The sequence below is a fragment of the Phacochoerus africanus genome, chromosome 11, assembly GCF_016906955.1.
Source record: "Phacochoerus africanus isolate WHEZ1 chromosome 11, ROS_Pafr_v1, whole genome shotgun sequence".
NCBI lineage: Eukaryota > Metazoa > Chordata > Mammalia > Artiodactyla > Suidae > Phacochoerus > Phacochoerus africanus.
Window position 1 is genome coordinate 97,882,742 of NC_062554.1, and position 24,141 is coordinate 97,906,882.

The window sequence follows — 24,141 nt, forward strand, 5'->3', positions numbered from 1 at the left end:
ACAGGGGCAATTTCCTCGCCTGACTTTGTGGGTGCTTTTGTTTTGCTGGTTTATTTACCCTTCCCTTACTTAACCTCTTTCTACCTGGGCTGGACCTGTCTGCGCTCTGCCTCCCAGCCAGCCTCCCTTCTCCTTCCTGGTCTCTAAAACCCTAGGGAACCTGTGTCAGTGTTTGGAATCCCTAGATTGCTCTAGCAGTGAAACTAGACAGATTAGGAGCTGAGGCGCATTTGACAGAAAGGCAGTGCTTTGCTTCTCATGCTGCTTCCCCTTCCTCTTTTCCCAAATAGATATGTAAACACATGTATTTTCCTGTTTAAATTTAGCGAATTGGTCCTCTGCCGGTGCCTTGATTTAGCTATTGGGCTGAGCCTTGCTCCTCCCTTCCCTACTCGGATAGGAGCCACTGGGATCTGGAGCTCAAGCTTCCAAATTGAAGCTGGCCTCAGGCCAGGTGACCTTTTCTTTGTAAGTTTCTTTCCTAAGCAGAGTGGGGGTGGGGGTGGGGAGCTGGGATCTGTTTGGTGTTGTTGGGGGGGGGTAGTGAGGAAAGGAGGGGGGGGTGAAAGAGAGTAAAGGGCTGTTGTTAAACAGTTTCTTACCGTAAGAGGGAGTTCAGACCTAGATCTTTCCAGTTAATCACACAACAAACTTAGCTCATCGCAATAAAAAGCAGCTCAGAGCCGTCTGGCTCTTTTAGGCACTGAGTCGGAACAGGATTCTTTCACCCAGGCATCTCCTCCACTGAGATCCGCCAGCACATCCAGCAGCACCATGTGGGTGACCAAACTTCTACAAGTCCTGCTGCTGCAGCACGTCCTCCTACACCTCCTCCTGCTTCCCATCGCCATCCCCTATGCAGGTTAGTTTTCTCTTTTCTTCATGATGATTATTATTATTATTTAACTCTCTCTTGCTAACCTTTCCTTTTCCTAACACTCTCTCTTTCCCTATTCCTAGCATCCTTCCTTAACGCAGAATGAATTTTTTAAATCTCTCATTTAGCTTTCTTCTGACATTTTTTTTTTTCCTGTTTGAAAAGCATTTAAAGTGATACTTAGCATCCCCTCTGTATGGCATCATCTCCCTCCCCACTGGCCCAGCTCTGTCTCACTTAGCCTAGTAGTTGTGGATGGTGAGATGGGATTGAAGTGCTAACACTGGCTGGAACTTTGCTGGCTTGGCTAAGTTTAAAGCTCACCCGAGGGTCTGATCTGAAAAGGGGACAGTGATGGTCAGTACAGCAGAGACATGCTTTTTTTCCCTGAGGACAATTTCCCATGACAATCTACTACCCCACATCACTGAATCAACATCCAGGGCCAAATTATGACTTAAAATAGGTTTTTCACTTGGAGAAGTCAGATTAAACTCTGAATATATGCATGTTATAAAAATGAAAGAGAAAGCCTCTCTCCTAAGGTCTCATTCTTTCTGGGTATGGATGCCTGCCCTTTTTGAAACTGCAGTGCAAGGGAGGCAAAAATTGTGTGACTTTGATTATAGCTGCAGAACTGCTCCTTTCAGTCTCCCATTTTCTCCCTAGAATTTACAGGTTGGGATGGGGTCGCTTGGGAGTTCATATTGCCTAGAAGTTTAGAAGTTTCATGTGCTGCTTTGGGGAGTTTTTTGTTGTTATCAGGGCAAGAGGAAACATCTGTATTTGGTTGTATTATCACTGTCGTGACTAGGATGCCAACAGGAGAAGGTGGTGAACATCACAGGTGGGCACAGGGGGATTAAAGAATGGAACAAATGCCCAGCCGGTAGATGTGGCCTTTCTATAATACAAAACAGAGAACTGGCTTATCTTTTGATATTAGTTAAATATGAAATTTATCAGACCTCTCTGATCTAGTGTCCAGAGTAATACAAATGTTGAAAACACCAGGAATTTGCAAGATGACAAGAAAGATCATTCAATCCACCTGGCTTTCTTCTCTTTTGTGAAGTGACTCTCTTAGAAAACAACACTGTGTGGGAAGGGTCAATCTGAAAACATTTATGTTAGGTTTCTGAAGAGATGAAAAAAAAAAAAAAAGGTCAGTCTGGCAGGTTATCATCCTTGAGATGTGTCATGTTAAAATTGATTCTTATACGATGTTGCTGGCTTCAGGGGTTTTGAGTATAAAATGAAATAATGGCTAATATTTTGAGGGCTTTCATTTTTAAAGATTAAAATGCTGATGGGTTGAAGTAAAATATTACCTGGAATCACTTGTGCTATGCATGGAGAACACAGTATGGAAAACCCAAACAGGAGATCAACCATAGACAATGTCTATTTGTTTTTGGCATGCCTTCTGAACTTTTGGCAGGAGATATACACTCATAATTACATTTCACTTTGGCTAATGTTGAAATGACTGTGTTTCCTGAATATAGGGAGAATGCAGCCCAAGAGTGTGCTGGCAGGCAAGGAGAGGCCAATTGGGAATTACAGATAATAGAATAATTCCTAAAGTGGATAATGCTAAAGTTGTTATCCAAAGAGGGGGCTGCCTTTGTCTGGGTGGCAAGTTTATTTTGATAGTTTTTTTTTTTTTTTTATAACATGCTTCAAAAAGGAAAATGTAGATAGGACTTTTAGAACATACGAAGAAAGTTTACTCTTTTTTTTTTATATCACCTAATGAATGAACATTTAGAAGGTTTTTTTGTTGTTGTTCTTAGTTGCTTTGGTTGTATTTTTTGATTTATCTTATGAGTCTGCTTTTTTACATACTGTAAATTAACACAATATTTAAAAAGAAGTGGATACTTTTAAGAAGTGACAACTAGTTATGAACAGAATATATTATGGAGATATTTTTGAAGTTTCCAAAAACTTAAAGAAATATTCAATATAATAGACTCAAGCCATCTTTATAGGAATTTGTCCACATACAATTATCCTCTATCCACTCACATCTATGCTGGATACAAATGTCCAGTCTTCTGTAACAAAAGAAGCATTAAATGAGCACCTACTGTTCAGGACCCCCTAGGGGATGCAAAGATGAACAAATGAGAAAGAAACCTGTAATTGTTGAGAAACTATTATGGACCAAGTTCTAAAACAAACTTGTTTAATTCTAATAAGATTGGCATTACTGAAATGACTCATCTTACATGAGGATACTGAAGTTAAGGACCTTAAACATTTTATCTTATTACCATAGAGATAGAGCTGAGTTTCTAACCAGAATCTATGTAAATGAAATATGCAATGTGTATTTTTTTCTTTTATTTATATTGAAACCTGCAGCAGTGAAACAAACTAAAGCTTACTTTACTTAGCAAAATAGTAAAAAAAAAACTATTTTGCTAAGTAATATAACAAAAATTCTGTGTTAGCAGCATTACTCTGTTATGGTTGAGAGTTCATCTCTAGCTTAGAGAATCAAACTGGGTTTAGGAAATATGCAGTATCCCAAAGTGCGTATGAAAAGATAGGTAGTAATATGATCCATACCTAAGTTAGGGGAACACAAAGTGGTTGAAGGTACTCAGGTGAAAAAATATAAGAAGGGTAGGTAATCATGTGGGGCTGGTGTATTAGGTGCCTGAGGAGGAGCAATATGGCCTGCAATTGGAAAGTAAGATAGACTGGAAAAGTAAGATAGACTAGCATGTAAATGTTTGGATGTCCAAACATGCTAAACCACACTATTCTGAATGTTACGGGTTGCAGCTGGAGGTTTTGAGCTGACAAGATACCTGGCTTAAGTGTGCTTGTTTTGGTTGGGGTGTAGAGGAGAGCTGTAGGCAGAGACAGACAATGAAGAAAGAGACCAGGAAGAGGCTGAACAAGGAAGTGGAATGAAGGAGAAGAAGGGAACTATCTAGGGAGGTCTCTAATTTCACACTGAACATCATTTCATTTGTCAATCTTTTTGGAAGAGATAATTATGCTGCTTCTCAAATACCAACATTCGATTTAAATCTTACTTGGTCCCTTCTTGACATCTTTATTTGTGATACTGTTCTGTTCTCTAAAGAAGGAGAGATGCTTGTCCATTTGTGAAATCCAAGTTCTAGATAAGAGCAATGAAGATTTGCACTTGTATTTGTGATTTTTGCCTTTGGGAAGTTTAAAATCTCCCGTCACCACCATTCCCTTCCATTAATTATTTGTGTACTTTCATCTTAACATCTTGCCACTTCAAGCTGTTAATCACTAATCATGTGGGTAGGTTTCTGAGAATATGTGGAGCCAGATTCCTGCTTCTTTCCACACCCTGCAAATCCTTTCCTTGCATGATTTTCTTTGAAGTCAATAGTTAGTCCATACAGAAAAGAAAATATATGAGGTACTGAGAGAAATGAGTGTGAGGCCCAGAGACCAGAGGGAGAAATATGTCTTTCTTCAAGCACCTTGATACATTTGACCCTACTTTTTGTTTGTAGGTTTTCAGTAAGATCCTAATGATTTCAGTTTTAAAACAGAGACTTCAGTTTCTTTAGGAAATATAAGGAGAAGAAGAAAAAGGAGTTACAATTTAAAGGACAGGAAAGCATGACAAAGTTGTAGTGATCTCTTACCCTTTGATTTCATTTCAATATTTTGTTTATAAACTTCGACTAACAGTCATGCACAAAAAATAGCAGGGAAAAATCTGATCCAAAGAAATTTTTGAGTTTCTTCCCAAATTAAGCTCTTCTTTTAACTGTTTTCAGTAAAACAAGCATCAGTTGTTAATACATATGGAAGAGAAAGCTGAAACTATTTTCAGCAAAGGAATTTTATTTTCAGATTCTGTTTTTTGAATGACTCCTGTTTTGAATTTTTCTTTTATTGAAGAAGGAATTAATTTTATAGATGTGTGGATTACATGATGTACAACTAGCTTGAACTTCACATTTTTGAGTAATTAGTAACTGACCTACTAGAAATGACTGAATTATAAGAGAAAGCTTCTAAATCATGAGAAATAAATAGTGAAAAGAGAATCCAGGTATCTGGTTCTAATTGCCTCTGATTAGCTTTGTAGCCCCAGACAAGCTTTTCACTCCTATTTATTATCTAGTAAGGGGAAATCATGGATTTATTTGCTTTTCAGGATAGTTTTTGATCTTTAGATAAAAGGTAGTTATAGAAAAGTTTATCAGCAAGCAAGGGTAGACTATTTTTTTATGAGGTACAGCCACATATTAACACATTTCAATAGGACAACTGAGGATCTACAGAATTAAATACAACCAACAATCCCACAGAAGCCACTTTTCTCTATAGTCATCCTCAATGCCTTGCTCCATTTTGTGTGGTTCTGAGAAAAGAAACCAGGGCATTGACCAGGGGTTCTCTTTTATTTGATAATTAGGAAAATACATATATGAACTCCATGTTTGTCTTAGACCTTTTAAACTTAGTTTTATGTTCTTCTCTCACACTTAAACATATGTAATAAATACATCATACATTAGGTAAATTTTAATTCTATAGTTAATTGAATTTTGGCAGATAGTTTTAAAATAGCTTTTCTGCATCCATTAACTACTATTTGTTTCTATGAAATATTACAATTTATACAGGAAATCAGATGCTTATTATGCTGTGAAATATTTCACAGTACCTTAGAAACAGTACATTAAGATCAAAAGGAGAAATTCTTAATGGAGAAACTTATCTCCCATTTACATGGTCCTGTGACAGAAACCAAACTTTGAAAAGAATTATATTACTTCCTTATTTGAGAGAATAACAGTTTCTTTTCTTATGCCAGAAATTAAAAGATGAAATTTCAATAAAAAACTAAAATTTTACATATTCATAACATCTTTAGCCAAATTGATCTCTGAATGAGTACAGTTTAAATAGTACCTTTTATTTCAAATATAATATAACTTTCATCTTATAAATTGAGTAATGGAATATTAACATTTAAGACAATTAAACAAAGTCACTTGGCAAGTCAATAAGAATGCCAGAATTATCATCAGTCTGCCAACATTATACAAAGCATTTGGTTCACACTCAATAAATAACATGTTGATAGATTATTTGGTTCATTGAATTTCTATGTTAAAATGTCTTTTAAATTATATTTGTTCTACCATAGCCATTCCATCGTGTAGGGCAAAGAAAAGTTAAAAATGAAAGCATTATTACAAGAATTAGTACCAGTCTTTGCGGGATTGTGTTCTGGAGTTTTACAGAGAACCAGAGATTTAGAGGAATTCATGTTTTCTCTGATTTATTGTGGACCTCAGGTTAGGACAGACATTAATGAGTAGCATCTGCAAGTTTACTAAAACAACTGGAGCCAGTGGTTGTTGGAAAACTTAAGAGGATGATACCATTTTTGGTACCTCACTCTGTGTAACCATGTTTCTAAATTTTCTGCACAAATTTTCACCCTCTTTTCTCAACACATTTCACCATGTTAAAGACCAGGAATGTATTTCCTGTTCTGCCATGCACATTTCTTTTTTACTGATAGCTTTAACCAAATCTTCAGAAACTATTCACAAGCCATATTTCCACATGCTTTCTTATTGAGTCTTAGAGAAAGATGGCATCATAAGAGTTTAAGAGTGGGACCTGTGAAGCCAGACAGCTGGAATTTGAATTTTGAAGTCATCAATTTTATCCTGTGTCATGGTTTCTTTATCTTAAAATAAATGTATTATTTCTGCCTTTGTTATAAGGGTATTCAAAAAATGACAGGCAGAGGAGGAGCACAACTGTGTCCATCCTTATTATACAATAGCTGCAATGTCTTAGAAAATCTAATCCTCATTGTGAAAAGGTGATCATCATTAGAAACCAGGTGACTTTGGGCAAATTAAGAATGAAGCAAGTATTTTTTTTTATTCTAAATATATCTGTAAGGTTAACCTCTTAGGATATTTTAGCTCTGTTCTTCAGTTTTTTAATAGGAGGCTTCATTCTATCTAGGGGCCTGGTAAAATACCTTCATGAAGAAAAATGATACTGCTACATTAAAGGATGAAGTTTTATACATATTTGATTTATAATATTTGGCTTGATTTCAAAACAAACAGTCCAGTAATACTAAGAAACAGTGCTCAAAAGCACAGAAAACACTTATGTAGGAAATGAGAAGGGCTAAAATATGAATAGTATGAAATACTTTAAAGAGTGAGCCAGAAGAATTTATCCACTGCATCATTTCTTAGTGAGAAGTTTCACACCTGTCACTGAATTGGCTTATCTAATTAATACTATAACTTACATAAGGAGCAACTGTAGAAGGGAATGACAAATTTAATTACAGAGGATGATATGATATGCCCTCTCACTTGCTTTCATGCTTTTCGGAGAATATCATGTTACTTATTTCTTAAGAGTGAACTCTGTCCTAATTTTTAAAAGCATCCTTCATTTGAAAGAATGTAGATGAGTAGTTTTGCATGATAGGTTATTTATTTTTTACTGATTATAATATTCCTCTCTTGCTCTTAACTATCTGAGAGTATCATTCCTCTTATCATTCCACTCCCCAACCACTAGACATCTAGTATTTTGTCAGATAAAATCATTATCTTGTAGATGATTCTTAGGGATGCTTTTTCTATATGAACCTTAAAAGATTTTCTTCCATGTTTTTTAAAAAAATTATTATTATTAATAGAAGGACAGAAGAAAAGAAGAAACACACTTCATGAATTCAAAAAGTCAGCAAAGACCACTCTAATTAACGAAGACCCATTACTGAAGATAAAAACCAAAAAAATGAATACTGCAGATCAATGTGCCAATAGATGTATTAGGAATAAAGGACTTCCATTCACATGCAAGTAAGTTGCTTCATTTTCTTCTTAGAATAATTTTACAAATATAGCATGTACTCATTATCATCATTTTTTGTGTTCAATAAAATATGCCCTTAAAATTATAAGCTTAACTTAATTTCAACTCATTACAACAGAAGAATTAGTTCTCAATTGATGGAAATATAACTAAGGGAGAGGATATAAACTGAGATATTTTAGAATCCACATTGGCTTTAGATATGAAATTTATATTTTCTCATCATATGAACAATCAACCTTTAGGAATTAAAATTCAATTAGATTAACTTTTATCTCTATATATTTTAGAATATTCTATTCAGAGTTAACTTTTTTCTCACCAGAGCAGTAGAGAAATTTTCAGACTATAAGTTGGGCAAGAGCCAATACTTATCACCATTTATATCACTGTCTTTAGGGATTTAAATAAAAGGTGTTGAGAGAATTAGATAAAAAACTAGAGGGCTGGGTGTCAGCAGCAGAGGCCGTTTGAAAGGAATTGGGGGTAGTGATGATGAAGTTTTAGGTGAAAAGAGATGGGGCAGTTCAAAGAGGCATGAGGTGATGCAAATGGAGAGTGTTCTTGTCTTTTGAAAGTCCCCCTGTGACTTCACAGGGAAGAATTCCTTACTACTTTGCCAGTGATCCCAGAGTTTGGGGCCATGAAGGTGACAGTTTCATTTGAACAGTCTTCCAAACAGCCAGAAGAAAACTCATTTCCTAGTTCTTCATCAGTATCCCCACCACTCATTTACTTTCCACCTTTACATTCCCTGTTTCATCCCATTTAACAAGATTGCACATGGCATCCTGTCACTCTGATTCTATTCTATTACATTTGAGTAGTGACATATATGGTGAACATAGATTTTAGTAGCATCCAGGCAAGAGGTCCTAATTTCACCTTATCTTCCTTAGAAAAATAAGTTATGGGCCTGAGGAGAAAGGACATGGTCAGAGGAGGTCCTCAACATATTTAGGGGGAAAAGAAATAATCTATCTCTTTTCTATTCATTGAGATCTCATTTGGAAGCCTTTTTATAGCCAAACTGCCACTTTCACAGAGATGTATCCTGGCATGGGGAGTAGGGAATTAACTTTGCAAGTAATTCCTATGATAATTCTGTTTTGTTGTTGTTGTTGTTGTTTTTCCTCTGAGTCTCCTAGGAAAGCCTTGAGATTTTAAAAAAAGAAATTAGAGAAAACTACTCTCAATCAGCATCTCAGCTGTGTAGATTTATAGAGCTATTCTTCTGGCAATTGAAGAGGTTGGATTTATTGTATTTTTCCCTCTCAGGGTTAGAAAGGTGGGGACAAAGGGAATGGGAGAACCATATCTCATTGTTGATTTTTAACTCTGAATCTGAAAATACACTATCTTGGTAAGGAAAATGTTGCTACGTCTCAATTTACACATTAGTCAGCCTAGGCCTAGAAAAACCAAACCAAACCAAAACAGCTTTCCCTTTGTTTTAACTAGGACAAACTATAATGATTTTGCTGCATTGGAGAACACATGTGACCTGATTAATAAACCTGTACATATCCCATATATATGCAGTTTGATGCTTTTCTACCATATTCTGGTTGAGTTATATTTAGTCTCCAAATTTATTGTAACCTTTGCGGAAAAGCATGTGTAATAATTCCAAAATACAGCCAAAGTTCTCTGCTCAAAGTGGTATCCATGCTATCTATCTATCTATCTATCTACCTATCTATCTATCTATCTATCTATCTATGCACACACAAATATATGTGTATGCACATATATATCTATACACCTAACTGGAATCACTAAATACGGTATTTATTAGGAATTGAATGGACATACTTTGAAACTCTGAAAGTTGATTCTTAATGAATAAAAGCTCTTTCTGCAGACTTGTTACATGAACTAGAATCACTGAAAAACAATGGCAAGTATGTAAAAATATTCTGAAAATACCAATAATACTGTGTGAAACCATCTGTGATTCAGTTATTGTAGAACAGTTTCAAAACACTGTTTCTTCTTGAGAAGGTATCAAAAATCTTGATTTTATGGCGATCGAATTTCTTTTTTGCTGGGTGAGAAAGATGACCAGAATGCCTGATTCTAGGTTCTTCAGAAAACTGCTTTTCATGAACTGACTCAAGAGATGAAAATAGGAGACTTTCCTTTTCTAACCATGATTGAGTAACTGGTATTGGAATTGCTCTTCTGCTATAAACAACTAGAAACCTAGACAAAATAAATTCTTGAAAGGAATATGATAATTAAAATAAGGCTAAGATAAAGACTACTAAAGTCAAAATTAAAAGAAGATGCAATTCATGGAATCTGACAACTTGGATCCAGTCCATATGGAAGCATAAACTAATAAAAGGAGTATCTCATTCTGAGAGTATATGACATTGTAATGGAATGAGAGAAAAGAGCAAATAAAATCAACACATTTAAAACCCTGTCACCCACTTTTCTGATGGAATCACTTTTGAAGTCATAGAGGCAAATCTTACATGCTCCTGATGAGACTCATGAGTTATTTGCAAGGTCATCTCATGTCAGCCATATTACTGATAGAAAAGTAGCTTATATGTGTGGTACATTTTTATTTTAATGTGAAGTTAAGCGGCAGGTATTTGATTATGTAATTTTAAAATTTCTTTTTAGATATAGTATTTAGTTTTTAACCTTTGTATATATATTTTATCTCATTACTATGCTTTCAAGGTCATTCCCCAAATCTTACAATGGTGAAATAGGGAATTTAACATATAGTGCATAAGTTCTCTATCTACCAGACCCAAATTCAAATCTATTATTTGTCAATTTTCTTTTATCAAGTTATTCTGTTACATTTGCAAAAATATACTTTCATGTTTGTTCTTTAATACTATTCCAGCTGTAAAATGTTTTTATAGATGCCTATTTTAAAATGTCTATATGTAAATCAAAGCCCCAAATTCATACATATAATTTTTGAAGTTATTTGGATATAGAATAAAATGCTCTAAGCAAAAATCTAAAATAATAGGTAAAATATTTTAAATAATTTTATAAGATTCTTAATATTTGTTTTATAAAAGTTACTTCCCCTTATTCAAAATTATTTAAAAGCTGTTAAAATGTTAAGAAATAAATGACAAAGTTGAAATATCTAAAAAATTACAAGAAATTTGTGTGTTTTTAAAAATATATGTTTTAGAGTTCTCTTGTAGCTCTGCAGATAAAGGATCTGGCATTGTCACTGCTGTGGCTCTGGTTACAGTTGTGGCATGGATTTGATCCCTGGCCCAGTAACTTCACATACCATAAACATGGCCAAATATATATGTGTGTGTGTGTGTGTGTGCATGTGTATGTATATAAGTGGTCTTGAAATGAAAATCTATTCTCAGAAAAATTTCTGTATTTATTTTAATTAGATATACATGGTAACATTATATTAGGAAGAAAGTACTATGAGGGAGTTTTACTACTATTTCTTAATGGAAAGAAAAACAGTTCTAAATTTATTTTCTTAATTGTAAAAAATGGTAACACAATATGTTGAAAATCTTATCAAATACTTTGCTATTTTCAGTTAAGGTGTTTTAGTGTTTATTATTTTGCTTTGGAAACACTTTTTTAGTGAACAACAACAACAAAAGTGTAATACTTAGCTATAGGAATAATCGTAGGAGTAACACATTTTGGTAATTTTTGTCAAGATGATATATCAAAAACATATTCTCTCTCTCTTTTATTTGGGGGGGGTTCTTTCTAGGGCTGTACCTGTGGCATATGGAGGTTCCCAGGCTAGGGGTCAAATCGGAGCTGTTAACTGCTGGCCTATATACCACAGCCACTGCAGCGCCAGATCAGAGCAGCATCTGTGTTCTACACCACAGCTCCCAGCAACACCAGATCCTTAACCCACTGAGAGAGGCCAGGGATCGTACCTGCATCCTCATGAATACTAGTCAAATTCATTTCCACTGAGCCATGATGGGAACTCCATCAAAAACACATTCTCTATGATATCAATAGTTTTTTTTTTTTTTAAATTAAAATGCTTTGCAAGCAAATCTGTTTAGGAAACATTGTCTTATATAAAGTTAACTAACAAAAGGATTTTCATAGCCTTTAATAAGCTTCAATGCTTATTAAAAGAAACACTCACAAAGAAGTGGTATTACATGCAAAATTTCCCAAACATTTAATTTCAGATCCTTCTTTGCTAGAATTTCCTGGCATAGTGACTTGTCTAATGCATTTTAGGAAATAGCACTTTAGAATGTGCCTTTTACAATTACCACATTTGGAAATTAATCATTATATTTCAAATATATAATCATTTGTACATAACTACAAAAAAACTTCCAACCCTGTATACTTGCAAAAGAATAAAGTCTTTAGAAATAATCCAAGTAGTTGTGTTACATACTGATTTTGCTTGTTGAAGCCTTCATTTTTCTAGATGCCATTTAGAATAACATGAGAAAATTTCAAATTTTATTCTGATATTTAAATCTATACCTGTAAAAATTTAATTTTGTTCTGTCTTATTTGGTTATCAAAATAATAGGTTCAAATATCACCCTTATTTATGGAATACATAGTAATGTGTCTGTTTCTATATTATCCTCCAGGGATAAACCATGTGCTTATTCTTTAAAAATGTATACATTGTAGTATTCCTTCTTTTCATTCAGATATTTTTTTCAGGGCCTTTGTTTTTGATAAAGCAAGAAAACGATGCCTCTGGTTCCCTTTCAATAGCATGTCAAGTGGAGTGAAAAAAGAGTTTGGCCATGAATTTGACCTCTATGAAAACAAAGGTAACTGGATTCTCCCTAAATATTTCATAATGAAATAAAGTATAAAACATATGTAATTTTCTGGCTTGGTGCTTTTTCCAACTGATTTTTCCGTTATATCCTAGATCTGTTATGCATTTAATTCATCCATGAAGACAGATGACATTAGTGGCCTTGACTTTTCAGTATGATACTTTAAAGGCAGGATTTACCAAATTTTCCATAATTAGATAATCTCCTCCCTTTTTGTTTATATCTAGTACCATCTCCTGGAACTTACAGTCCCCATATTCACTCTATTTATTTATTTATTGCTTTTTTTTAAGGGTGCACCTGTGGCATATGGAGGTTCCCACCTCCATATTTATTTTAGAAAGTGTCAGCTTAAATTATTAGTTTAAGATATTTTATTTAACAGCAAATTTTGAGCTTAATATAGTATTTTAAATTTTAATAACTTTGGATAACTAACCTAAATTATAGTGATGATTGCTGATAATAACGAAATATGTAGGTTTTGAAAAATTAGTTGGATCTATTCCTAATCATATACTTTTAAAAATCTCTAAAAGAACTGAAACCATACTATCTGTTAACTTGCCTATTTTGGTAGTCTACTATTATAGTCACAGGTATTTACTTGTTAAAAGAAGATTTATATTAATAAAGTAATTTAAGAATGTTAAATATATATTTTATAAAATAAAGCTCTCATCACACATATTAATAACCATGGATTATGTTTATAACAGTATTTATTTCAATTTTAATGTTTTCTTAAATGATATTGTGTTTCATTAAATTTAAGTACTTAGTTATATACGCAGACACTTCTTTATTAATAGGGAAGATGTTTAAAATTAATTCATGTAGAAAATAAGATGATCTCTAATCCACTCTAATCCACTGGATCTCTTAACACTCCAATAGTTCTATAAATCCTAAACATAATTCATAATCTGGTATAAACCATCTTCAATTTTCTAGGTTGCTAACAACTGTATATACTATTATTTGATAGGAATATGCAATTTGTTTCAGTTTGATTGTCCTATAATTTAGCAGCTGATCTATTGGCAAAAGTATGGAAAATAATAATCAACACGACATAATTACCACATACACACACATACACATGCATACACAAAAACTCACACAATTTTACTGATATAAGGACAAAGTAGTTATTTCTATTACCTTAAAGTAACTTTCAAATTCACCTGGTCAGTTGAGTATATAGACTAATCTTCCTTAAACATGTAGACTACTCTCTACAGTTATCCAAGTATATACTTACAAAATTAAAACTTCTCAATGGTCTTTTTTGGTTGTTTTGGATTCTTCTGAAGCTTATTATTTAGAAAATACTACTAGAAGCTTTAGGCAGGAAATTTTAATATGATTTGTGATCATTTACAAGCATTACTTACAGATTAAAATGGAAGTTTTTCATTATTTTTATTTTTAATGAATACAGTATATGTTACACATAGCTATAACATTATTCTCTGCTTTCTTCTGACAGACTACATTAGAAACTGCATCATTGGTAAAGGAGGTAGCTATAAGGGAACGGTATCTATCACTAAAAGTGGCATCAAATGCCAGCCCTGGAATTCCATGATACCACATGAACACAGGTAAGACTAGCATGAAGAAAAGAGTATAGAGCCTCTCTTTTATAGGTGTGTTGGCAATCCCAGGTTAGTCTTTCAGAATAATCCTACAGTTCTATAATAATTGAGCCAACTCTGGAGAATTGTATTAGGCCAAAACTTATTATTTCATAACTGACATTTAGCCCAAGATTATAGATCTTTGTGTTTAGGAAGAAATAATGAAAAAGTAATTTTAAGAAAAAGTTGCCCTCTCTTTGCCTTTGAGAAGGCACAGTACTCTGCAGCTGGAGTGTGAGGTTGACTGTGATAAACTGGAGGTGGAGCAGATTCTGACCTTACTGAGGGACTGAATGTTCTTTAACCATGGTGGTTTTCAGACTTGGCTGCACATTAGAAATCACCTGATATATCTTACCACCTGGGCATCAACACAGGCTGACTAAATCAGAATCTCTTGGGGAAATAACCCAGGCAACAATATATATATATTTAAAGCTCCCCAGATGATTCCAATGCATGGCCAAAATTGAGGACCTACCTCTGCTAAAATTTCATGCCACAGATTGACCAACTTTCCCATTTCACCTAGTGACTAAAGACTGGAGAAAACTTCTTATTCCTTGAAAGTTACATGTCTAAATTTAAGAGAAGAATTGTGTTCTTTATAACAAATGACTTCTATTTAAAGATGAGTAAACATAATATCTATAGACTTATTAGTCTGAGAGTTTTAATCATCATGGCAGAGAAACACAGATATCTACTCACTAGAGAGCTACATAGAGCCAGTTTTTCAAGACTTATTTCACAAGTAATTTTAACAGGAACTCAAGTAGTTTAAAATAGCTCTCCCTGGTTATTAGATACATTAGAAGATTTAGTTTACCGTACGCCTAGTACTTTGGGCAGTCTACATTGTTTATCTCCTTTAATCCTCTAAAGAACCACATAGTAGGTGATTTTATTAATCTATTTTTTAAAATGGTGAAACTGGAGGGCAATAAGCTTTAGTAACTTCAAATTCATGCACAACTAGTAAGTGGTGTGGCCAGAATCTGAGGCCAGCCAGGGTCACTCAGTGTTACCTGTATTTTTATCAAATTAGTTACTTATAATTATACAAGAATACCTTTGAAACCTGGTTTCATCCTTACATTAATAAACAATGTAGTTGGTTTTGTCTTCTCATAAAGATTTGCATGGTGTCACTTCTGTATAGTGAGAAAAATTTTTGCTGAAATAGATAGATCTAAGTTTTTCACAAAGAAAGGAATAGTTCTGAAATCAGTCCTACCCTTAGTTAAGAAGAGTGCCCTGGACTGACCCAGGAAAGGTCTTATTTCAACCCAAATTCTCTATGATTGTGATCCTCTGCTAGAGGAGTACCTGTGAAATAGATCTCCCTGGGAACTGACTTTCCACTCCAATCAGCTATTTTACCAACAAACATTTTCTTGTAATAAAGAGCCATGGGCCCGAGAGGACCTTGTACATTAATCAAAATTTTTTTTTTTTATTCAGTGGAAACAACACATTTTCATCAATTAGCAGCCAATAACTACATGGTAGGTTAACACTCTTATGTGTTAACTAAAGATGAACTTTATGGAAAATGGAAAAAGAAAAAATACATATATATATCTGCCTGGAGGGGTAATTTATTGTAGACTCCCTAAATTGAAATATTTTACAAGTGGCTTAATGGGAAGATGATGATAGATGATGAAATTAGTATAGCAGCTTAACTAGAAAATCAGGTGACCTGATATCTACATCTATATCCTTCACTGGCCACCCACATTCATTAAAGAAGCAGATGATGGAATAGATCAGGTTTCCTATGAACACAGTTCATATTAAAAGAAAAGAAAAGGTGGCTAGCACCCAGAAGATCTAATTTATATTTCAAAGTATATTCGGATATAACTTAATTTTAAATATTTCGCCACTTATTTCCTTAAAATAAAACCTGGCTCACAAGGATAAAGAGCCAAAAATAGCATGCATGCGAGTAAAAGTTTATTACAAAGCCTATTGCTGGCATAGGTCTTGTGTGTAACAGGTTCTCATAAACATGTGCTGACTGAGCACATAACTGCAAAGAGCAAGGCTAGGCTTCATATCTTGCTCAAGTAGGGGACACTAAAGAAAAGCACAATAAAAACCTCAGAACAACAGTAACAACAACAAAAAACAGTTAACTTGGGTAAAAAGTCATATACACCAAAGAATGAAGAGATGACCCAGACTGCTCTTTACCCTGCATGTCCTAACAAGGAATTTGAAACATATTGATATAGAATCATGGAAAGCAGCACACATTTTCTCTTCATTTTTCATTTCATTAACTCAGTGGGAAAACTTTATTCAATATCTTTTAACCATATCTAGTTTTGATTTCTACTTTCTCTCCCTTCCTACTTGCATTTTTTTCCTACAAAACTGTCAACTGATTAAATCACTACCTCTTCACAGCTTCTTTGTGGCTTTACACATCCATTGGAAAGGATACATGTGTGTGCTTGTGTGTATGCATTTGTGTAACAAAAAAATCTCTAAAACTGTAGCTATTTTATATGTGAGCATTTAACATGTGTTAAATCATTATTTAGTTTTTAAAGTTAACTTTAACATACAAAATTATACAAAATAAAGGACTTTATAATAACCTAATCCACTCCATTCATCTTGTAAATGAAGTTGAAAACCCAAAGAGTAAGTAAATTGTCTAAGGAACAGAGTTATAGAATAGTTGAATGATACATATGGGACAGTAATACAGATTTTTTGATTAACAATAACTTGTTATTCTTACTATACTATACCAAGCTTGTTCAGAAAATAGAGTTATAGGGGAATTTTCTTAAGTAAATTTGATTGATGTAGTATTTAATTAAAAAAATATAAACTGAAAGTCAGTTTTGACTCTATCAGAAAAAAAATGAGTATGTCATAAATTTACTGTGAAAAATTGGAGAACTGGCAAAAATGAAAGTGAATAAATTTCATGCAATGGCACAGAGAAAAATGACATTATTCTGGAATAATGGGGCTAAAAGTAAGACAAAAGATGGCTTCTTTTTCCTTTGAAAAACTGAATACTATCAAGAACTGTTCATAAGTTTTAATTATAACTTTTGTAAGTCATAAGGCCTAATGTCTAATTTTTGTTCCCACATATTTAAAATGGTAGTTAAATAAGGATATAAACTCTATTTAAATACATATTTGAGTTTCATAATGTTTATAATATTTAATAGATTCCTTGAAATGTTTAGTTAGTATTGTCTCTTAGAATAGATTTCCTTTTTGACCAATAATTTATATTTTCTGAGGACTTTACTCTGATATATTTCAGGTCCAAATTAAATAATTTCATTGCACACTGTTGCATGGTACCCAAGGAATGCTCGTGTTTATTTTATGCCACAGCATAACAAAAAATGATTATTTCTTAAATAGAAATTTTAATGGGTAGGGGATAAATTTGAATGGTATTTACTGAGAGACTAAAAGCTTTGGACTTCATTCTAATTTAAGTACCATTTAGAACTCAGCGATCAGCAAAGGTAGAAATTAAACTATACAGGAAAATTTAACTGAATATTAAAAATGTAACTGGATTTTCAAAAAAGTTCATACTAAAGTTACCTATAGATAATTTTTTGTGTGTGGTCTATCAGATCTATGCAGCATCATTAAGGCCAAGGTCACAAGCAGTATAAAGAATAAAAATGGCTTCAGACTCTGTTCCTGTGTTGAAATACTTTAGGCTGGTAACAAAATTATAATTAGGGCAGTAGAAATTTTAAATGAAGTTAACGTATTGAAGTCTGCACTCCACGGCCAACTATTATGAACTAAATCTGAAAGCATGAAGCCCCAGCCACAGTGAAAATTATTAAAAAAATTTGAGAGTAAGCAAAATGAGCAAAAATAATTGTTTTTACTATGATAGTTTGAAGACTAGTAAAGTGAATTGTACTTAATAATAGGTAGCATTTAGTACATGTCAACTACTCTCTCATTTCTTTGAACTTTTCAAAACAACCATATAAGGTGTAAAATGTTATAAGATATGGTTATACTCAGTATACAGGTAGGCTAACACACAAAAAGAGGCTACATTACCTACTGGGATCTCTGGTTAGTAAAACAGAGCTGAAATTTGAGTCCAGGTTCAATTTGATTCTAGACTCTGTTCCTCTAACTTCATCAATCTGTTTCTCAATTGAGCAGGAAAAAGGGGGGCTATTCTTCATAAGAAAAGCAATAAACAAACAAGTAATTATCTCAGATAACAGTGAGATTTCAAGGTCTAGTGCAGAAATTGCTCCCAGGTAGATTTCCTCGATCACTTGCTATTCTGAGTAAAACTTTGAAACTGTGGTTCCGACAATGTCATTTAGGTTCCAGAATGACTGGTGCTTAGTGAATTCAGAGAGGAATCATACCTGATGATGATGAATACAGGAATTCAGTTAGGTAAATGTTTATGAAATTTACGTATTCTAAGAATTTAAGTTAATGTGTATGGAGGCCTGAGGTAGAATAAAGGACTTCCCCACTCTCAGTAGAATTCCCTCTTAGTTAGTAAAATTAATAGGCCAAAAGTAAGTTGCATGACCTTATACTGTAATGATTATCATTTTAAAACTAGCTTTTTGCCTTCGAGCTATCGGGGTAAAGACCTACAGGAAAACTACTGTCGAAATCCTCGAGGGGAAGAAGGGGGACCCTGGTGTTTCACAAGCAATCCAGAGGTACGCTACGAAGTCTGTGACATTCCTCAGTGTTCAGAAGGTAAATGAACCTGAATGCCGTGTGGGGGCACTCTGTTCCCCTTTTGTAAAACTGCAACTTGCATTAAAGGTTAAGAGAATTGAATCAAATCACATCAAATGAATATGATGTTCATTCAGATGCAACTATAGATCATTATTTGCATAATTTTACAGGCTGTTTTAAAAAGTGATTATTAAAAACATATTATCATCAGATTAATGCAAAATAATGGAGCAAGTTATCAGAATGAATTCCAGCAGAGCCTGAGGTATCTCTCTGAGGAGAGTAAAAGTTTGGGTTTCCTCATCTCCTATTCTGAGCTCACATACCTCAAAATCTGCTCTCATACATCAACTAAAAGAAGCTGAAATGATGCTTAGCCCTTTATGAGCAATGCTAATTCTCATCCAGTATCTGCTTCCGCAGAAATTTTTTCAAAACTGTTGTGAAGTGGTGTGGCAAGGGTATATGGACCCAGAAGAGAATAAGGGAGGGAGTCAACGAAATTTCAAGTGCCCCTGCGAATGCTTTGGTGAACATGTGTCTAGAACCAAATCTGATACATAGACTGGAACTGAATACCATTTAGAATGGTATCTGAAGAGACCAAAAGAGAGATCCCAAGCTGTATTGAAGGCAGGCACATAAATCCAGGCCTATGTTTTCCCCTCCTCTCAGAGCATAAAAGAGCACTGTCCTTACTCTTACAGTGGAAACTGAATGACAGACAAGAAGGAAGAGTAACCAACCCATCATTATATGTGGTCTCATTTTTCTTAGTCATTTGGCTACTGAACAGCTGGCATTTTAGTTGTGTCAGAAACTAAAATTCTAAAAATATAAATGAAACATGGATTAAATCTGATAAAAAAAATTATATAATTTTGAAATACTTGGGGTGGGGGTATTACTGGAATGCTGTCCAATTTTTATAGTAAGGTATCTACCTGTTTGTTATTAACCAAATATTTTTGAACTATTTCTCCCATAATATTCATTAAATATTAGGTTGATATTTATCACATAAAAAGGCCATTGTTAGCTAATTGTCACAGAGAAGGTGAATTTGTTTTCTGTTGTTAGTTAATTTAAAATTCTTGACTTCATGTGCTAGAGCCATTCCATTTCTGTTTGTAAATTCTTACTTTCTATTCCATATCATATTCTGTTCACTATAATTTCTTTATTGTTTTCTTTTCTTTTAAAAATAATAAACTGATCTGTGATAACGTTATGGATAAGTCTGTTTTGTATGAATAAGTCTGTATTTAATATTTGTCTTAAATTTACACATGGAAGAAAACCCCTACTTCTAGGGAACTCTCCACTATCACAGTTTTCTAAGGTTGAAAGTCATTGGCAAAGAATTTTGCTTATTGTTTTTGTTTGACCTGGGGCAGTATTTTCAAGGGAAAGTAACTGGGTCAAACTTTAAACAGTTTAGCATTTATGTTAACATGCCTAGTCTTTGGGAATGCAATTTTTCAGCCCCCCGCTTATAAGAAGAATCTTCATCAAAATACACTGGCGTAGACCTGACCTGATAGGCGATGTAGAATGAATGTGCTGGAAAAAAAAGCGATCAGAAAAATTTCTGGTAATCCTTATCTCATTAGAATATATGTCTCCAATATTGTTTAACAATTTGAGGTCATTGCACTTCCTTTAGAAAAGGGCATTACTCATGAGTATTAACACTTATGATGCTATTGGTCACCGTGGCACTAAAGATTGCAGATATGCTTTTTTCTGGAAACAGCTAGAAGTCTAACAGTAGAATAATCCTCCTGTGAGAGAAGTAAACCAACACCTGTCCTATAGGCTAATCATATTTCAGAGATTGAGAATTGAGCTGTGATATTTAAATCCAGGATAAAATGAGCAATGTTTTAGCAGGATTTTAGAGAAGAAGATCTAAAATAAGAAGCCTTATCAATACATGAGTAAAGAAAAACACAGCTATTTATAAAATGGATAATACTAAATAATGTAGATATAATGTAAATTTCTATTAAAATACATATATGAGGAAAAAATCCTCAAAATCCACAATGGTTAATTAGTATGATGGGTAAGACATTATCTATAGATATTAATTTATTAAATGTTAAGTTCCAAAGGTTACATTATTATGGATGAGTAGTAATGTTCAAAGTATTTTGTATATTTTAAAATTAAATAAGAAAATGTCTGTGGTCAAACTTTGGCTTGCTCTTTTGAAAAGGACATGTAGAATGGTATATATATATATATATATATATATATATATATATATACACATATATATATAATTTGTCTAATTATGAAGTCTTTGCTAAATATCTGAAATTTGTTTGATATTTTGGTTCATAAAAAACATATCTGCTATTCAAAGATTAAAATTATTTTCTTATAATTTAAACCTTTGAACTATATTAAACATTCCAAAAGAAAATGAGTACTCATTTACCATATTTAGAGCCTTATATAATTATGTAGATAAAATATTACCATTGATATTTAATTCAAAGATTATGGAAAACGATGGTATATAAAATTTGACTTCTTACATTAATATTTGGCTGGGATTTAAAATAAAGCAAGCACTAGTCATTGAAACAGATTTTTTAAATCGATTGTCAAATATTCAAGTAAATACATTTTATCAAGCCATAATCATTATTTTATAATACCTTACACTAAAATTCCAAATAATACTGTCATAACTCTATGTGTATAATTCCATATTCTGTGTGGCAAGACATTTAAAAACAAAGATTTAAATAAAACAATTATTTATAAATGTGGATTTGTCAGACTATTCATATTTTAAATATTCACTTTTGCTGAAGTAATCACCAGCAGGGATTTATCTGATAAATACTTTGAAAATATCTGTTTTAGTGTATAAACTCAGATCACTTGTGGTTTTATGATTGAGAAAAATGGAACACAGTAACTTTTGAGCATAGTTGGTTAGCATGATGAAAAAGATGTTCATTATATTACAATTCATGTGCAGTTTCTGTAGTTTTCTATTATTGTTTAGGCCAGAACTATACTTAGAAAAAATATTCTACTTATGAATAGAAACATTTATTTAGGTTGAGTTTTTGTGATCTGGAACAGTATTTTGCTTTTGCTTGTTTCTTTTTTTAAGGTAAGAACTTGCTGGAGTGATTAAATAATACATTAGCAACAAGAGAGAGAATCAAAAGGAAATACAGCAGGAGGTACAATCTTCACCCTCTTGCACTGATTATACTTTCACCTGATTCCATAAATAGGTGGACTTGATCTCCACCCATACTGCTTGACTTTCAGCTGGGAAAATTAAGATTCTTAAAATTCTTGAAGTTTAAAAGTAAATATGAACTCAAAATTTGCCTTTCTTAAAGTAATTTTTATGATTAACCTGATGGTTTGACGCAGTGGTTAAACCACAAACTTTTCATCCTTTTATAAGATGGCCAGTCTAGTTGCTTTCTCATGGCCTCCTTTTCCCCAGACTCCAATAGGTAAGAATCCAACAGGAGGGCAAACCACTGTTGTAAACAAGAGGGCAGAGGATAATGAGGACAATATTGAAAAATGTAGGGAGTTGACTTTCTAAAAGTTGTGCTCTTAGCCTATCTAAGTATAACAGTTGAAATGTATAGGAAATAGGTTAAAATATGTAGGACAAAAAGGCAATTAGGGAGAAATGAAAGAGCACTGGACTCTGGGTTGGAGGACCTGTGTTCCAGGCACAGATTTGACATTTTCTGTTTTAGGTAAGTCCCTTAAAACTTTTGTGAGCCTTGTTTTCCTCACTGCAGAGATCAAATTATTCCTTATACACTAAAAATAATGGATAATCCATGAATATTTAACTATAGTATACTTAACATCTCAGTCCTATCACAGGATACATCTAATTTCCACCCAACAACAAATTTCATTGCCTTCCAAAATTTAGTATTATTCTTGTTAACTTTTAATTTTTTCAATTTCATTAGGTCTGCTCCTGCATTTGTAAGTCTTTATCCATTTTCCTATAAACATATCATACTAATTCATGTTTCTTTGCCATTTTATGTTATTTTTCCCCTTTATAGTTTATTCATACTCATCCACCCTTGAAGGTCCAACTAAAATCCATTCTCTCCTAAAAGCCATTATTGGCAAACACCAAGAACTTTTAGAATTGAACATATTATCTACAAGCTTGCTACTCAATGTGAGGTCCAAGGACTAGCAGCATCAGCATCCCCACAGAACTTGTTTTTAATGCCCTAGGCCTGACTCAGTGAAGGACTTGCCCTTTAACAAGATCGCAAAGAAAATTTTATGCACTTTAAAATTTGGAGAAGTACTGATCTACCATTTATGCTGGGACATAGTCATCTTATAGAATCACCCGTTTAATTTGTATAGCTATCTTTCCTTAAGAAAATTAAAAATGCAAAAGTTTCAGGAGAAATGTTTTGTAATAATTCCCCTAAGAAAGCTTCAGAAAATAATTGTATTCACTCTAATTAGAAAAGGATATATTCTTTTAACTTCATTTGCTGGTGGAGATAAAGTTGGCATATTCTGATTCCTGAGTACTCTTCAAGGTTAGAAATTGTACATATGGATACTTATCTTTTATGTGTGATCATAGTATTCTACTATACATTTTCATTCAATACAAAGGAGCAAACAACAATGATAAGTGTTGCAATATTTTTTATGAAAATATCAAACATGGCATTCTTTTAAAAATGGCAACTACATAAGACTATTCCTCCATTCAAATGGACAGCTGAAATGTGATATGGCATAACCTGTGTGGATTCGACCTGGGCCAAGCAGAGCATCTTTATCAATATGCTCTTAGAGCCCTCTCATCTGTAGTTCAGGTGCTTACCAAGTGTTGTCTAGGGGAGCTCAGTAATAAATGAGAGGAAGCTGAATCGGTTCCTTGTCTTAGTTCTTAGATTAATCTACACAAAAAGTAGATGGATCAAGTCAAATGGTTTCATGTTTTAGGGAGTTAAGCATTAATTTCCTATTAAATTATAAAAATCAAAAGGTTCAAAGTGATAACTTTAATAATATATTCCAAATACTCATTAGGCTAGATCCTGGGGGTAAAACTGTAAACTGATATCTTTTCCTACTTCAGCTAATGTTAGATAATCAGTAATCATAAGATATAAATGATGTGTTTGGGGACATTTGCCGGATTCCTATGTAGGAAAGCCAAGCAATG

General features: G+C 33.4%; 1 protein-coding gene across 3 annotated transcripts in view; it reads left to right on the top strand.

Annotated features, from left to right (window-relative positions):
- The first annotated feature begins 335 nt into the window (after positions 1–335).
- HGF (hepatocyte growth factor) overlaps positions 336–24,141 on the top strand; it is a 73,409-nt gene continuing 49,603 nt past the window's right edge. Inside the window, exons 1-6 of one of the 3 annotated variants that reach the window (XM_047753137.1) lie at positions 336–468; positions 701–862; positions 7,578–7,743; positions 12,431–12,543; positions 14,048–14,162; positions 18,802–18,944. In XM_047753137.1, the coding sequence (XP_047609093.1) occupies positions 775–862; positions 7,578–7,743; positions 12,431–12,543; positions 14,048–14,162; positions 18,802–18,944 (625 nt within the window). In that variant the 5' untranslated portion in view covers positions 336–468; positions 701–774. Of the gene's footprint in view, positions 469–642; positions 863–7,577; positions 7,744–12,430; positions 12,544–14,047; positions 14,163–18,801; positions 18,945–24,141 lie in introns of those variants that run through there. The other 2 variants (XM_047753138.1, XM_047753139.1) reach the window with 2 other exon arrangements.